Source organism: Centruroides sculpturatus, unplaced genomic scaffold (genome assembly GCF_000671375.1).
Source record: "Centruroides sculpturatus isolate CEXI.00-Female unplaced genomic scaffold, Cexi_2.0 scaffold401, whole genome shotgun sequence".
NCBI classification, from domain to species: domain Eukaryota; kingdom Metazoa; phylum Arthropoda; class Arachnida; order Scorpiones; family Buthidae; genus Centruroides; species Centruroides sculpturatus.
Genome location: NW_019384560.1, coordinates 61,872 through 80,007, shown reverse-complemented (window position 1 = coordinate 80,007; position 18,136 = coordinate 61,872). Strand labels below are relative to the sequence as shown.

The window sequence follows — 18,136 nt, the reverse complement described above, 5'->3', positions numbered from 1 at the left end:
ACAAACCCTTTGAATACAGTTTTCCAATTGAGTAACTGAATTGCTTGGGTTCAAAAAGTGGTAAGTCACACAAAGAAGAATGTAAGAAATATCACATTTAAATCTTTAAACAAATCCTGAAATTGATGCTTGCTAATAAAAAGCCAATTTATTGCAAAAATGGCCTTTTATTAGCAAACATCAATCCTGGATAGAATTGGAAGCATTACATGTGTAGCTTCCACCAGCTAAACAGGATAAGATTGGTGCTCTGTAAAAGCATGTGTGCGAATCTGGCTTTTTGGATACTAACGATACAGCGCTTCCACTCCGCCACTAATATTTGAATATACAATAGCAATCTTATTTTTTTTCACATGTAGTATAGAAATTTGTAATAAGGTAAATAATGCAGTTATAATAAAATATTGTGCGATTATTTTCATATAATTAAAATATGTATTTATTTTTTAGAAAATACAAGGGAAGCGGTGCTTTCACCGCTTCCAATAACGGCACGCCACTGGTGTATTAACCAATTATCATCCCAGTAAACTTTACAGTCTTTATGATAATACTTTTTATCATTTGAAAGATGTATCAATAGATTTAAAATATGAATATAACAATAAATTATATTTTTAATTAGTCTATTTTTGTCATTATAAAGTTCTAACATTTAATGTATTAAAAAATTTCTAATCTTTTTAATTTGTCATATTTATTTTTATATCATAAGGTCAATACTTACTTTTATATGTAATAAAATTAATAAAATATTTTAAATAAATAAATATACATATACAGTGGTACCTTGTATTCTGAATGACTAACTTCAATCGCTTCAGGGTTCAAACAAAAAATTCTACAAAAATTCTGCTCAGAGTTCAAACTGTGTGTGAAATAAAGAAATATGCTGAAAGCATAAATGCAATTTGTTGTGTGTCCAAGTCATCTCTCGCTTTCACATTATGTTTGTATGTTTTCAGTGATTTTTTTTCACTTTATTTTTGGTCTGTTTAAGTTTAGATATACTGTATTGTGTATTATTCATCTATTTTTAACAATTTTTTCTTGAAATATTTCTTTGTGAACAGCTTCTGGGGTACCCCTGTATGTTTTGTATCCTTTAATTCAAATTTCCCAAACACAATGTTTTAAACAACATTTGACATGTTTAAAATTTCCCATACACATTACAATTGTTTTTACTGTTTTTATGGTGTTATATCCTATTTGAAAGTCATAAAACATAATGTATAATATTTTATGTATTGTATAAAGTCAATAAACATAATGTAAAAAATAATGTGTCTGATACACTTTTTATCTGAAAACATTATGACTTGACTTTATTCAAACAAAATGTGAAGTAGAGTTTAAAGTAAGACTAAACAAATGTCTCACATTATCTATAATATGTTAAATTTCACAACTGTTATAATTAAATCACACATCTACATTAAGATGGTCAGTCCTCAGTATGTGACCAATAAATATAGTTTTCATTTTATTATACAGTATTTATGTATTTTATTTATGGTTTTCATGTATTAATTTATCATTAAGGCATTTAATTTTTACCTTAAATTATGTTAAGTTTATTCAAATGGGTATTATTCCAGGTCTGAAAATGAATTAATTCACTTTCCATTATTTCTAATGGAAAAAAATTGATTTGGACTTTGAATGATTCAGAGTTCAAAAAACACCCTCCTAGAATGAATGAAGTTCAAAGTACAAGGCACACTATATATAGAGATTATATTAAGTCGATCCCCCTATAACACGGTAGATATGTTCCAGTTTTTATGAATCCATTTTCTAAGAGTCCAGCCAATCACAGCCTGGCACGTATGCAGTTTACGGACTACAGATGTTTGAAAGGTTTCTTCCATAAAATTAATCGATTCTAGACTAATTTGACTCAACATTTCAAAATATGTATAATTTTTTGGGAATAATCCATAAACACTATGCTATAAACAAAAAATTGTAGGGTTACTTACCGAGTGTGCACCGTTCGACTACGCCATTGCTTAAGCTTGTTTTTGTCGTGGAACTTGTCATCAAATGGTGCTCGCGTGCTTCCTGATAAATTTTTTTTTTTTGCAAAAAATTTGCTGAACTTTGGAGACATCATTAATATAAATATAATTTTTATGGATGTTAAATAATAAATGGTTTTTAGTAGGTCTGCTGCTCATTTAAACTCAACGGTTTGTACAATATCTGCTATTGGTCTAGGTTCGACCAATCCTGTCACAACACGAGTCAGCAATGACGTTTTACCAAATTATAGGAGATTTTTAGCATGTTTGTATGAATACTGTTGCAATTTTTTCCCCGTGATACAGGAATCCGAACTATAAGAACCCATGTTATAGGGGGGTTGACTGTATATTAAAATGTAAAAAATTTTTAAAAGAAAAAAGTTTTATTATCAAAGATTACCTTAATAACTCTCTTAATTCCTTGAATAGTATTATTTAAAAGACTTCGTACTTTTTCATCATCATTAATATAATCAGTATGTCTTATGCACATAAATAAAATATATGCTGGTAAGCCAGGAAGTAATGTTACAGCTATTTTAGGTTTAAAATCTAAAGAATTTATAGTAGTTATTAATGGTAGCATTATTATAAAATTTTTTGGTAAATAAATTATAATATATATAAAATAAATACCATAAATGAGATTTTTAATAACGGCAGCCTCATCTTCTTTTCTGTATTCAAGTATTCCCATATATTCTACATCTTTATGTTTCACAACAGGCATATTTTCATTTTGTTCTTTCATATCTTCTGTTATGTCAGGGATTTGTTCAGTTCCTAAGATCATTTATTTTATTACATCAATAATAAAAACTTTCTATTAATTAAATTTAAAAATTAATGAGAGAAACTATTATATAACAAAAATTCTTAAGTGTTCTTTAAAATATAATTGCAATTTAAAAATATCAATTATGGAAAATTAAGTAATCTAAGTGAATTATTAAAAAATTAAAAAGGAAATACAGTAAAACCTCCATTTATGGCCTTGTTTATGTGGCCATCCCCAAAAGTCCCCTGTAAAACTGCACAAGCTTTAATATAAATCCAACTCCATATCTATCAGTGGTGACTTCAATCTTATTTAAGTGGCTATGACAGAAATGCTCTAAAGTCACATTTATCCCCATTTACATGGACAAGAGAACAGAAACCTAACTCAATGTATTGTTTAAAACAGTCTAAACAAACTTGAGTATTTTGCTAGAACTTTAGAAGAATTTGCTGAGATCCCTTCAACAGATGATTTTCAAATTAAAGAAATCTTTATTTACACTTGACAAATTGAATTAATCTCCAGAATTTAGTAAGAATAAAGACAATTATATATTTGTTCAATAATTTTATACAAATCTGATTGCATTTTTAAAAATATAACTATGTACATCTGTGATAATTCGTCTATGTTACTCACAACACTTAATGGAAAAAAATATCAATAATCATGATATAAAAGCTGGATTAATTATTATCACTTCTTTTGACAGTTGTACACTTCTGCATATGTAGTGACTTCCATTTTCTGAGTTTTTTTAGAATAATGTAAAATGAAAATTACAGTAGTGTTGTGCTAAAATGCACAATACTTCTGTAATTCTTTTCCAGCTTTGTTTGTCTCCATGTCATATTTTCTCCAAACACTCAAAAGTTTTGTTAGGCACTGATCTATAATATAAGCCAGTCTTATCAGCATTGTAAATGTCTTGAGTGGCATAATCCTTTTAAAGAACAGGCAGTGTGACATATTTTCAATGATTTATGATGTCTAATATAATACCTGCACTTTCACCCACAGCAATCTCCTCATTTCCATAAATGATGATAGTTTGTTCTTTCATTCTTTGGCAAATGACCTACATTTGCTGGCATATTCCATTATCAAAATCATATTTTTCCATAATCATATTAAGTTTTAAATTTGGAAAATTTAGATGTTTTATCATGAGTACATGCTTCACATGTAAGTTATTTTCTATTTATAATATGATTTTGCCTTTTTCAACAAGTGTGAGGACCACAAGTTTTGTAGACATTTTCTCAATAAAGAAGTCAAAATATATTACACTATCTAACCATTATCAGTTTTTAAAGTATTATAAAAAAATTTGTTTGATTTATCAAAAGATTCATTACCAATAAACAAAAACAAATTTACTAAGAAAAGAAATTTTAATCAAGAAGAGCAAATTTACAAATGAAAAGAAACTCATCAGAGAAAAATCTTGATTCTTCTGAAAACAAATAATATGCTATAGCAGTATGCAAAGTATATTCTAATTTTTACAAAATGCTAATTTAGCCACAAGTTTGAGCTGTGTGGACTATTTTGAGTATTCTGGTTACTAGATAAAAATCAAAATAGGGCTACTTACTTTAATCCTATTATTGTTAGTAAAGCAAAATTTTCTCTTAATCAGAAAATAAATGTCAGACTGAGGCAAAAAGTGCCATCAGGATCAAAAACTAAGATTGGTAAATTGAATAAAAACATTAAGGAAAGTTCATAATTATATAAGTTTTTCATCAGGACGAAATGAAATGATTGTTAAATTGAGGATACTGTTAGCTCAAGAAATGCTAGATTGAGGCTTTATTGTATTTGAAATCTATTCTCATATTTTAATAATGGCATGCAAATAAATACAGTCAAGTCTGCATAAGTCGTCATAGGTATAACTAGATACCGTCGGTTAAGTAGTCAGTTTTCCATGGTTCCGGTTGACTTACATACCATTAATGTTAGAAAACTATGGTTTACTCAACACTGTTTAACTTGTCACTACTGGATAAATCGACATACTTTTCCTGTCCCATACTTGTTTAGACATATGATAAGTTGACTCCTCTTGTGAAAAAAATGAGTTCATGCCACACAACTTAACAGCAGCAGAATCTGATTTTGCATTTTCTCGTCTTTTATTCATGCATTATTTGCAGCAAGTGTTTCACATTTCTGTTAGAAATGAGTATTCAAAACCTAACAACATTTTCGCTGAAGGAAAAATATAAATTTGTATCTGAATTTGAACGTAATAAAACTTCACAAGCCAAATTTGCAAAACAAGAAAATCTTCCAAAAACAACATTGGTGAGAACTCTGAAGGAAAAAGAGGAAATTAAGAAACTTTTCCTTGGGTCTTTGTTGCAGCCATCTCAAACACCTGAGAAAGTCGCCATACAAAGATGTTAAAGATGGTCTGGTATATTGGCTAAAGCAAATTCGTTCAAGGATCTTCCTGTTTCAGGTCCAGTACTGAAACAAAAAGCAACAGAAATCGCTGAGGTACTTGGAGTAGAAACCAACTTTAGTGCTAGTGATGGATAGTCAGAGAGATACATTGCATGTACTGTATAAAGCATTACTGTATTTTCCTAATTATAGTTTTGTGGTTTTTTTCAACTTTGTTTTAGTCATCACATCGGATAACTCAACACAATTCCACTTTCCCTTGGGGTGTCGACTTATGCAGACTTGACTGTAGTAAGGAGCTCGCTATTTGAAATAATCCTCTTTCTAAACATTTTCCTATAAAACTGTTTAAATTTGTATAAAATGCATATTATCTATTAATTGTTATATATAATTCATTTTTATCTTATTATAAATAGACTTACCATGTGGACTAACAACAGAAAATTTTTTAGTTGTACCAGCTAGAAATAAAAACATGAGTATTTTACATAAAGTAAGTTTGGAAATAACTATTAGGTCTACTTACAATAATACTTTTTAATAAAAATATTAAAAATAGAATTAAACTAATTTTAACTGATTAATTATATATCATCTTACCCATCTCCACAGGCAGTTTATTTTGTGGACAAGTTCTGAGTATTTGCCAATTTGTTCAATGTACGTACTTTGTATGTTACAGATGCTTTGAACAGCATTGTCTATGAGGCATGTAATGTTTTGTTTTGTTTGTCAATGTGATATTGAAATGAATTATTTTGTCTGATTATGGTTTACTCATAGTATAATTTTTTGTGTGTTGTTTTCTAAGACCATATGCAGTGTAATTTGTAGTATAATTTCTGAGTGTGTCACAGTAATTTTATGTATTGTATTTGCTATTTGGTTATGTCATAGTAATTTCATAAAAATAAAACCTAAGATCAATTTACATATTTATGGGGATTACTAAAAATCACAATGATGACTGACCTTTTTCAGATAATGTGTATGCAAAATCTAAAATTGAGATTGGCCAAATAGCCTTAAAAACAGTCAAAGCCACAAATATATTTTTAGTGATTCCAATAAATATTTGAACTTTTTCATTTTTTCTTTCAATTAATTATCTCATTTTACTATTTGTATAATTAAAGTATTTTGTCAAATTTATAATGAAAATCCAGTTAATAAAAAGCTTTCATTTAAAAATTTAAATTTATAATGCATATGAATTTTAGAAAACTATATTTCTTCCTTTATCACATCACTTTACACAATATGGAAAATTAATTATATCACTATTAACTTATAACTATCTTGTGAAAAAAAGTAAAAATGCAATCCCTGTGTGCTAAGTCACTAAGACATATTTTGTATTAGATAGCCCTATGTTAGCGAATTTCACATATTTTTGGTCATAGATCACTGTCTTGTTTGGTTTTGGTCTGCTACATATCTGTGTGGCACAGTGTATCCCCTCTCTGCAGCTTTTATTCGTGTTACATATAATTGTATATTTCTGTGTGTCGTTAGATCTGTTTATTTGCTTTATTTTCTGACATATCTAAACAAACATTTTTTTAATATATTAACTGCTATTGTATCACTAATGAAATGTCCCCAATACCATTTTCAGTAAGGCATATTATTGTATGCAAGACTCAATTTATAACATTTATTCTTCAGTCAAACTTGTAACAAAAGATTATTTTTGAATATGAACATAATCTAATATTCTTTCATAAGTATTGTTTGCTTATGAAAGAAAAAATTATTTAAAAACTAACTTCAAAAACAGACTCGTGTAAAACCAAATATAATTTGAGATCCAACTTAACTGCTACTTACTGGATAATAATAACAACACAATATTCAGAATATTTTCGATATTAAATTAAATTTTTGTTCTGCATTTACTAAGTTTTAAGCTGTATTTATTATGATTTGAGATCATAATAATGGAATGTCTGACATAAGTTTCAGATTAAATACTTTATTATTCAGCACTAAGAAAAACTATCAGATAGCCAAAAAAATTTGCATTATATATTCTGAAAATAATCATATATGTGTACAGTATGTATATATCCTTTTTCATCAAATACAGTAGACCCCTATAATTACAGTTCCTATAATTATGATTCCTATAAAACTGCGAAAAAATTGCGACGGTATCCGTAAAAAAAAATAAAAAAAACTCCTATAATTACGTAAAACATCATCGGGCAGCCGAATTACTTTCCGCACCATCAAGCGCCACGCTATAGAGAAATTACTATCGTCTGTACAGTATTATATATAAATTAGGTACTGTACATATAATTATATATTAATTATATATAAATTAGGTACTGTATATATAATTATATATTAATTTAATTTACTGTAACTTTATTATAATTATATATGTATTTTCCGCCGCTTAGCGCCACGCTATGGAGATTTTACGCTATCGTCTGTACAGTATGTAAATTAGGTACCGTAAGTCTAATACAGTACTGTAATTTTATACATTTCTTGTGAAAGAAACATTTCTTATTCAACGGCCATAAAAATTATTTATATTAATGATGTCTCCAAAGTTCAACGAAGTTTTCGCAGAAAAATAAGTTATCAGAAATCGGCCGCGGTTTGGTGTGCTGCTTCGCGACGAAAACAAGCTTTAGCAATGGGGTTGTCGAATGGTGCATACTCGGTAAGTAATCCTACAATTTTTTGTTTATAGCGTAGTTTATACGGATTATTCCCAAAAAATATATACGTATTTTGGAAATGTTGAGTCGGATTAGTCTAGAATCGATTAATTTTATGGAAGAAAACCTTTCAAACAGCCGTAGTCCGTAAACTTCACGTGTCGGGCTGTGATTGGAAGGACTCGTAAGAAATCGGATTCCTAAAGAATGAAACATATCTATGATCTTATGGGGGGGGGGTCGACTGTAACTGATGTTCAGACTTTTTATGGTCAAACCATAAAAAGTCTGAAATTCAAAAAAAAAAAAACATTGAATTTTAGAGATACAATGACAAATGCTGCAAATAGATTTACAATTAAAGAATTTCATCATTTAGAAGTTATACCATCCACAAAAAACCCCTCTAACTTCTCTGTGAATAAATAAATATTCTGTTCTTTAGTGCCATTAGCTTATTTTTCTAACTTATTTTTCAGTCTTATTTTAAATGCTAACTATATATTATATATATTTATATATATTTGCTATAAATGTATGTGTTTGTTGCATAAAGGCAAGGCTAAGCTGGTACCAAAAACATTGTCAAGTATGACTTAATTCATATTTTACAATCAATATGCTAATTATCAAAATATAAAAATATTAATATAATTTTAAAAAATATAATGTTTAAAAACCTAATATATAACTTTTTCTAAAAACAAGCAATTCTAATAATAATAAAAGTTTTATTTAATGATATAGAATAGGAGAGAATGATTTTCTTTTATGAAACAAATGTTATCTATTTACTATTCTAATTTTTAATTAACAGACTGTTCTTCAAAAAGCAAAAGAAAATTAGAATATTTTAATAATTTTAAATAATTATGATTATTGTAATTAAACTTTATCAAAATGAAAGATACAAAACCTGAATTTGGAGGCATGCTAAGTGGGTTGACAATAAAAACTTACAAATAGCAAAATCGCATAATGAAAATTAAAAAAAATGCAAAATACATCACAAAAAAAGTTAAACATGCTTAAAAAATTCACTAATAAATTTAGCCAATTGAAAGATAGAATGCTTTGAAAGAGTGTGAGCATATTGCCTTTAATTGAAGATTGTATCGATAGTATGGAAAATGTCTGCATATTTAATCATAGCAGTGTATGATTCAGGGCAAGTAAAGATTTAATTCATCTCCAGGGTAGGATTTTTACACAGCTTATAGATGAAATTACAAAATAAATATTAAACATGAAATTCTATCCTGAGAATGTAACCAGGAGTAGATCTTTCAATTTAACAATTAAGTCTAATGAAGGTGTCATGAATAGTTTTGAGATGTCAATAAAGGGAAGACTCTAGAGGAGTGAGGCATAAAGATGAATTGAGGAGAAGAGGCTTAAAAAGCTTTAAGTGGATTTTGTAGTCCATAAGTTTCATTTAGGAAGAGAGCTAAAAGGTGAGAATATATTTTTCAAGATCCAAGAATTCGACTTGTTTGAGATACAAGAATTTTTGACTTGTTTGAGATAAAGTTAAATCTATTGTTGTATGAAAAGTGAATGCCAACAAATCTGTAGTGTGTGACTATGTCAATGAATTGTTTTTCAATATAGAATTTCTCTCTTTTTAAGTTTTTGACCAGTGCAGAAGATAACGGTTTTTGTTTTAGAAAGGTTAATTGTGACATCAGTAACTAGTAACTAGTAACTAGTGTACATAGATGCATAAGATTGAGTTTACATTGCATTCCAGCAAATGTGAGAGAGAAGAGTTATCTGAAAATTGAAGGAAGCAGATTGGACTATTCATTAGAATGGGACTATCAGATTCAACTTAGTCAAGGATAAAGGGAAAATCATTGACAAAGAAGTTGAAGAGGACAGTGCTAAGGGAGCTTCTTTGAGGAAGAACACAGTCAACAGTTACAAAGTTAGAGATAAGGTTATTAGAAATAACAACAGCCTCAAGATTCTGTGAGAAGAGATTTAACACAGGTAATAAATTTGTGGCTAATGTTATAATCCTTTATCTTGGGGCAAAGAAGGGAAATTTGAATGGAATCAAAGGCTTTTGATAAGTCAATGAAGATGGCTATGAGTCTGTTGCATCTATGATGGAATGAAAATTAGCCAAGTATTTAATAAATGTAGGTGCATGTCAAGGGTAGAGTTTTTTTTTTCTGAAACTGAATTGGAAGTTAGAGAATATTTAGAGAAATTTAAGGAGAAGTTTAGAGAAATTTAGAGAAGTTAGAGAAATTTAAGGAGCCAGAAAACCAAGATCAAGATGAACAATTTTCTGATAGGAGGGTGCAACTTTATTAAGCCATGTTACTTATATTTTTCTTTTAATTCCCTGTTACCATTTTCTTATGGAAGAATCATACTTCCAGCTTTTGTTTCCTTAACCACGATGTGGTTGGTTAAACCATGTGGTCTGAACTATCTTAAAACAAAAGGGGCTGACACTTCATTGGTCGAGCGGTTGACTAGTGGTGGACAGAAGGGAGATCCGAACAGGAAGAAAGGGGGACTTGGAGGAAAACAGAGGACATGTGAGGACGAGCATGTAAAGAAGAAAATTACTAAGGGACAGATCCGAGATTTTTTTTTATTTACTATTACCAGTCACCCCTTTGAACCTTTCATTCTGTATAATTCTGTTACTCATATCTTTCTCTAAATTTTGGGCCCTATATTTGTATTATTTAATTATGATAATCCTAAGCTAGAATAAGTTTCTTTTGTTTGTCAGTACTTGGGAGCTATTTTGTTGTATCGTGACGACCGTTCCCAGTCAACTTTGTATATCCTAGTTTGTAAGTGTGAATAATTGTATATTCGGATTTTGGAATTTTTGACTTTATTAAATTTTTATCAACGCCGAGCAATTCTTTGGAGTCCTTTATTCATTACTCAGCAACAAGGGCAATAAGGTAATAGTTAGATAAAAGTTTGGGGTCCTATTTTTAAAGATCATATGGAAAAGGATATTCTTTCATGGAATAGGTATAATATGATGAGCAAAGGCATTGTTGAAGATGATTAAGAATAATAAGTTAATAAAGGGAGATTTGAAATAATTATTTAAATTTCATCTTTACTTAAATGAATGAAACATTTTTGTCTTATTATATATTGATGATCAGTAGATATGGAGAAAGCAATCTTAAGCAATTATCTCAAATAAAAAAATTTCTGAATATAATAGCTGATATGTTTAACACTCAAAGATAATATTTTTGAATTTACAATCAATCTAAGAAAACTCACTTATCTATTCATAATGTAATTATGATTAATTTAATTAATTGGTCATTATGAATTTTTACCAAACTTTTTAGATAATGATGCAGAATACATTCTATTAATTATAATTAATAAATGTATAGGTCTGATGTAAATTTATAAATCTGAATAAAACATATTCAAAAAGAATATAAATATGAATGATTTTAACAATTATTATAAATCTCACTATTACTTTTTAAATGTAGTATCAGTTTTACTTGTAACAATAACAGCACATTTTTACCAACTAAATAATGCAAATACCATATAAGTGTTCCTTGTGTTTTGAAATATCTGCTATGAATATGACAATAACATGAACCACAGTTGCAAATATTATTAACTTAATTCTATAAAAATTTAAATGCCAATGTGTAAACTATGCATTTATCCACAGAAGATAATTTCATACAGAAAGTTTAATAAAAATGTAACTTATTACATAATTTTCCATTTGTGGCTGTGTTTTTCTCTGGAAAAGGATTTGAAAATTCTATTTATTCAAATGAATTGGCTACATATATAAATAAGTTGAATATCTAAAAATTTGTAATTGAAATAATGAAAAATGCTTGATAGCAGTTTCATAGTGATTTCTAGATTACATTATTGTTAAATTTTAGTTATATATACTATTAAAAATATATAAACAATAAAAATTTCATTTAATAAATGAACATAATAAATAAAAGAATTTTTGTTTACTTCCAACATCCTTAAGCTTCTTTGCATATATTTTCAGCTGTTTCTTCAGCTTCTTAACTTGATCAGAATTACCATCAATTTTTTCTCTAAGATCCTAATTTAAAATTTAAAATTATATTTTTACATAATTTTCACACACATACTAAAATAATATAAATATAAAAAAATAACTAATTATAATATTCATATTTTTAAAGCAGAGATTTAATGTAAAAATTAACTGCATTATAAAATTACAAAATTTACATTAATTATATTTATGAAAATAAATTTTCCAAAGTTAATTATCAGAAAGCATTTTATTAATATAAATACAAATTTTATATTCTCACAATTATCAATGTCTTTTTCTAAAGTACAGCACATTATTATTTTTAAGGCATTAGAATAGTCTAATTTAGTATTATATGACATGCATTATTTCTATTTTAAAATATATTATTGTAGTTGAAAAAAATTACAAGCAATTATTATTGTGACATCATCACTATGCCAGGCTGCAATTTTTATCATATTTTAATAATTTTTTACTTTAAAATACCTCAAATTAGTAGTGTCTTGCCCCTCATCAGTACATCATACTTTTCCATTAGCAATAGAGTCATGCAGGTCATCTATCTAACTCTTTACAGAGGAAAATTTTTGAATTGAAATAATGTGACTTCTGCTTTGCATTGGAAGTTCATATATAGTTAATCGGGGCCTCCTGCTTTTAATCTTTCCATATCCGGTCTTGGTTTTCATCTATCTAACTCCATTCTCGAAATTATGGAAAGACAGAGACACACACAGACAGACAACAGTGTAAATTTATACATCTACAATTTTTTTTCAAATTGAAGCACACTACATCATCCAAAACAAAAAAAATCATCATCATTAAGAAATTTGTCTTGTCAATTTATAGAAATTTGCCAAAACTAAGAATTGTCTTTATAGAAAGACTTTTTCCATTTCTTTACTATTGCCAAAAGTGATCAGCTACAAAATATAAAACCAACAAGCAATTATTTATTGTGACATCCTCACAATGCTGGGTTGCAATATTTTATATCTCAATGCACAATGCTCTTGAGTAGAGTCTAGCCCCTTACATTATACTTTTCCTGATAACAAGAGTGTAATGCCAGTCATTTATGTGACTGTATTCTGAAGAAAATTTTTGAATTGAAATGATATGGTTAATATGGTTAATCAGGGCCTCTAGCTCCAAAGTTTTCCATTTCTGGTGTCAACTTTTATCTATCTAACTTTGCAGACCTATAAATTTCCACTGGTATCTGTCTGTCTTTCTTTAATCTTGAGAACAATTTTAAAACTGCAGCTCAATAAGTGACAGGAAAATATAAAAATGAATTATAAAAATCAATCTAAAGTGAATTTTATTTAATCAAACATTTCTTATTACACCCGATACCTTTAAAGCACTACATCAACCAAAGCCAAATATTATCCAGCTAGAAACTGCTTATTATATTAAATCTAATAAATTTTGTATTCATGATGACTGGTGTGATAAGCCCCAATATAAATTAACTGTTTTTTAAGTTAATATAATATGTTTATTCATCTCTAAGTATTTTTTAATTAAATAAAANTTTTATTTAAAAATATGCAAGCTTTATCAGCTATAAAGTTTCAATTATGTTCCTTTCTGTTTTAAAAGATGGTCATCTCCTAATAATTTAACCTGTTATTCTAAATCAGAAACAAACTGTTACCATGGCAACAATGTAATTGTAACTATATCTAAATTTCTCAATCTTCAAATTTGAGTATGTATCATCCAGTAAAACTAATGTATTTAACTTATTATAAAATACTGTCCACCAAGTATAACATTTATCAGGTGAATTTTTGTCAATGCCATATTCAAGATATAATTTTATAACAATGAGAATTTTTTCATTTACATGCTAGAAAATCAATAACTTCTGGCATATATTAAAACTAACTAAGTACACTACAAAATTGGAATATGCTATGTTAAAGTTTATCAAATGATACTTATCACTAATTTTAGAAAAAAGTTTACCAATTTTACCAAATGACAATGAAACTAAAACATGATTAACAGACTGTTCTAAGAAAAATTTCAATTTAAACATTTTTCATAGAATTTCATGGTTTATCAATAAAAATCAGTCTTATATATGGTGTATTTTTCAGACATTGGACATTATATTAGATATCTTAAAAAAATTTTTAACTTACAACATTTTCATCTGTTAATCTGTTAATTTCATGTTGTAATATGGCTTCAGTCTGTGCTTGAGGTGACTTCTTCAAGTTCTAAATATTTTGTTTAAAAAAATTAAATTTAAAAATGATAAATACAGTTGGTGATCAGTTAACGAACAGTTCAGTTAACAAACAAATCAGATAACGAACACATCACAGAACAAACATAAGAAGAATCAACGTAAAAAATTATTGATTTATGTACTGTAATTTTCTTTTCTGATACACATTGCATAATTTATGAGATGAGTTCTTAAAAAACCATTACTCTATAAAGCCATCCCAGAAAGTTGGCTGAAAAATATATTAAGTTTGATTTACTTAAAAAATAAAGGAAACATTGTGATTTACATATTTAATGAAAACATAACAGGTAAGTTATATCAAATATCACAATAATGGCAGTTTTCTTAAGAGGAAGAGAATTATTCACCAAAAAGTTATTTTTCAGACTCCAATTATCAATTAGAATTTTTGTATAAAAAATTTAAATGTTTAAGAGAAAATAAGAAAGTATAACAAAAAATGAGGTATTATCTTCCCATAACAAGATAGTGCTTAAAAGTGTTATTAGATCATCAATTTGGCTCTTCCTGATTCAGGTAAAAAATGCCAGATTTTTGGAATGTAGGTAAATGCCATAGTAAAATTGAAATATATAATATTGCCAACATTTCTCAGAAGTATTTGGAAATAATGATTAATTTTTAAATTATTATTGTTTGATTTGAAAAATATTTATTATTAAAGGTAAAATACAGGGTGAGAAAAAAAACTTGCTTAACACCCCTGCTATAGAATATACCTAATGTTAATTCACTCATGTTAGGAACACATTAGACCAAGGGGGAAACAGATTAGTGTGTGTTATATGCACAATCACCATCTTGATAGTGGCCATATTGAATGCAACTCCAAAACTGTATATGGAAAGGGAGTTATGTGATATCATTTAGGGTCAGAATTTCGCAAGGGATTGATTGCTTAAAGATTTTATTGACCTACTTCAAACAGTTAGAGTTATGCACATTACATGATGTGTTCATTGTACATTCTTTGGGTACATTCTATATTCTATAGCAGGGATGTTAAGTGACTTTCTTACCTGCCCTGTACTTTATTAAATTATATAGTATTATAAAATATAGTCATAATTTTCTTCTTATTGAGCTGCAATTTGAAAAAAAATTATAGACTGTCTGTCTGTCCTTCCTTAATCTTGAGAATGGAGTTAGATAGGTGAAAGCCAAGACTAGATATGGAAAGATTAGGGGTAGGAAGCCCAATTAACTACATGCAAACTTCTAATGCAAACTGTAAGTCACATTATTTCAATTCAAAAATTTCCCCTGAAAGGAGTTAGATGACTGCAGCATGACTTGATTGCTAAAGGAAAAGTATGATGTACAGGGGCAAGACACTACTAATTTAAAGATGGAGAGCATATGTTTTAAATTAAATAAATTAAAAATTATGTAAGTATATTAAACAAAACAAATCCCCATAATATATAGATGCATAGCCAAACAATCACCTTAAATACTCGGCTATAAATCCACTATTTTTAATAATTAATACTAAACAATTTATTGATTCTAAATTCCAGATTATTCTAAATTATTTAATAAATTATTTAAATTATAATTATTAATTTAGATAAAAGATGGTATATTCCAACTATCTACAATTAACCAGTAACTGGTGCGAAAATTCTTTAAAATCGACGAACATTTTCAATTCCCCTTCTGGGATCTTCTTCAGGCTTACTTTATTTTAGCTTTCAATGTAACCGGATTCTTTAATTCGAATGTTTTTGAAAAATATGGAACGTGCCATTTTTCGAAAACATTTCGAAAATGGAAGAAATCTACAGAAAGAGCATTAAAAGATGGTGTTTAATGTTTACCTCTAGTAACAAATTACTTAGTATTAATTATTAAAAATAGTGGATTTATAGCCCAAGTATTTAAGGCAATCATTTGACTATGTACTTAAAAAATATGATTAAAAATCACAGCCTGGCATTGTGACAATGTCACAATAAAATAATTGCTCATCATACAGTTCATTATTTTTGGAAGATAAGGTAACTAAAAAATATTTATCATTATCTATTAAAATATAAATTCATAAAACAATACTACATTTTATAAAATTTGAAAGTTTAAAAAAAATTCTCTCTACAATAAAATTTTGAACTCTATTGTTTTATGTTAAATTAGTAAACTATAACACATCAAAAACTGCAAAAAAAAAATAAAAGTTATCATTCATTTAATAAAATTTAATTTTTTTACAAAAACTTAATAGTGAGCATAAACCCCTCAAAAATAATTAGAGAAGAATTGAAAAAATTGATTTTTATTTAAAAATATGCAAGCTTTATCAGCTATAAAGTTTCAATTATGTTCCTTTCTGTTTTAAAAGATGGTCATCTCCTAATAATTTAACCTGTTATTCTAAATCAGAAACAAACTGTTACCATGGCAACAATGTAATTGTAACTATATCTAAATTTCTCAATCTTCAAATTTGAGTATGTATCATCCAGTAAAACTAATGTATTTAACTTATTATAAAATACTGTCCACCAAGTATAACATTTATCAGGTGAATTTTTGTCAATGCCATATTCAAGATATAATTTTATAACAATGAGAATTTTTTCATTTACATGCTAGAAAATCAATAACTTCTGGCATATATTAAAACTAACTAAGTACACTACAAAATTGGAATATGCTATGTTAAAGTTTATCAAATGATACTTATCACTAATTTTAGAAAAAAGTTTACCAATTTTACCAAATGACAATGAAACTAAAACATGATTAACAGACTGTTCTAAGAAAAATTTCAATTTAAACATTTTTCATAGAATTTCATGGTTTATCAATAAAAATCAGTCTTATATATGGTGTATTTTTCAGACATTGGACATTATATTAGATATCTTAAAAAAATTTTTAACTTACAACATTTTCATCTGTTAATCTGTTAATTTCATGTTGTAATATGGCTTCAGTCTGTGCTTGAGGTGACTTCTTCAAGTTCTAAATATTTTGTTTAAAAAAATTAAATTTAAAAATGATAAATACAGTTGGTGATCAGTTAACGAACAGTTCAGTTAACAAACAAATCAGATAACGAACACATCACAGAACAAACATAAGAAGAATCAACGTAAAATAATGAATAAATGACCATAAACAACATTGTTTTTATATTTTTTACTTTTATATCTGTATGCTTATATATTTTATTTCACATTTATGTGTTAGGATTAAAGTTGAGAATAAAATGAGTGATTCGGATACAGAAATTCAACATGTGAATGTCAGTAAGCATGTCAGAAGAAAGCAATGACACCAGTGGTGAATCTGAGGTTAGCTTTCATGAATATTCTACTATGGATTGAAAAGAGATGAACATTGATCAACTGCATCTGTCTCCATATTCAACCACATCATTGGCATCCCTGGTTCTACTTTTCATCTTGTGGAGGTTTGATGCATTACAATATTTCAAGCTCTTTGTCAACAACTCCTTGATAGACATATTAATTTTGGAAACCAATAGATATGCTAAACAAAAGCTGGCACTTCATCTCATCAATGGAAATTAGGGTTTCTCATTTCCCGGGAAATTTGCCTCCAGCGGGATTACGGGACAAATAATTTCTTTTCCCGGGATCCCGGGAAATTCCGAAATGAGATAGTAAAATAAAATTTTATATGAATAAAAATTGATCATACAGGAATATCATCAATTTGAATAATTTAATTTATTTTCTAGTAAGTAACTAAAAGTGTAGGGCCAATCTCACCCATACGGACACGTTAGACTCAATTAATTTATGTTCTCCTACATTATAAGATGAAAGTAAAATAAAGCATTTCATTGGGAGTTTTAATGATTACGAAAAAAATACTATTTTATTTCTAAAGATGAAATAAAAAATAAACTAAAGTGCGATGAGTGATATTTACTTTCAG

The 18,136-nt window shown here is 27.8% G+C and overlaps 1 protein-coding gene across 1 annotated transcript in view; it reads right to left on the bottom strand.

Annotated features, from left to right (window-relative positions):
• Nucleotides 1-18,136, bottom strand: part of LOC111623950 (unconventional myosin-Va-like) — a gene marked incomplete at its 5' end in the record, with an annotated part of 101,017 nt that overhangs the window by 25,332 nt on the left and 57,549 nt on the right. The window contains 5 exons of the mRNA XM_023366690.1: nucleotides 2,434-2,585; nucleotides 2,670-2,816; nucleotides 5,655-5,693; nucleotides 11,901-11,994; nucleotides 17,117-17,194. Of these exons, the coding sequence (XP_023222458.1) occupies nucleotides 2,434-2,585; nucleotides 2,670-2,816; nucleotides 5,655-5,693; nucleotides 11,901-11,994; nucleotides 17,117-17,194 (510 nt within the window). The remainder of the gene's footprint in view (nucleotides 1-2,433; nucleotides 2,586-2,669; nucleotides 2,817-5,654; nucleotides 5,694-11,900; nucleotides 11,995-17,116; nucleotides 17,195-18,136) is intronic.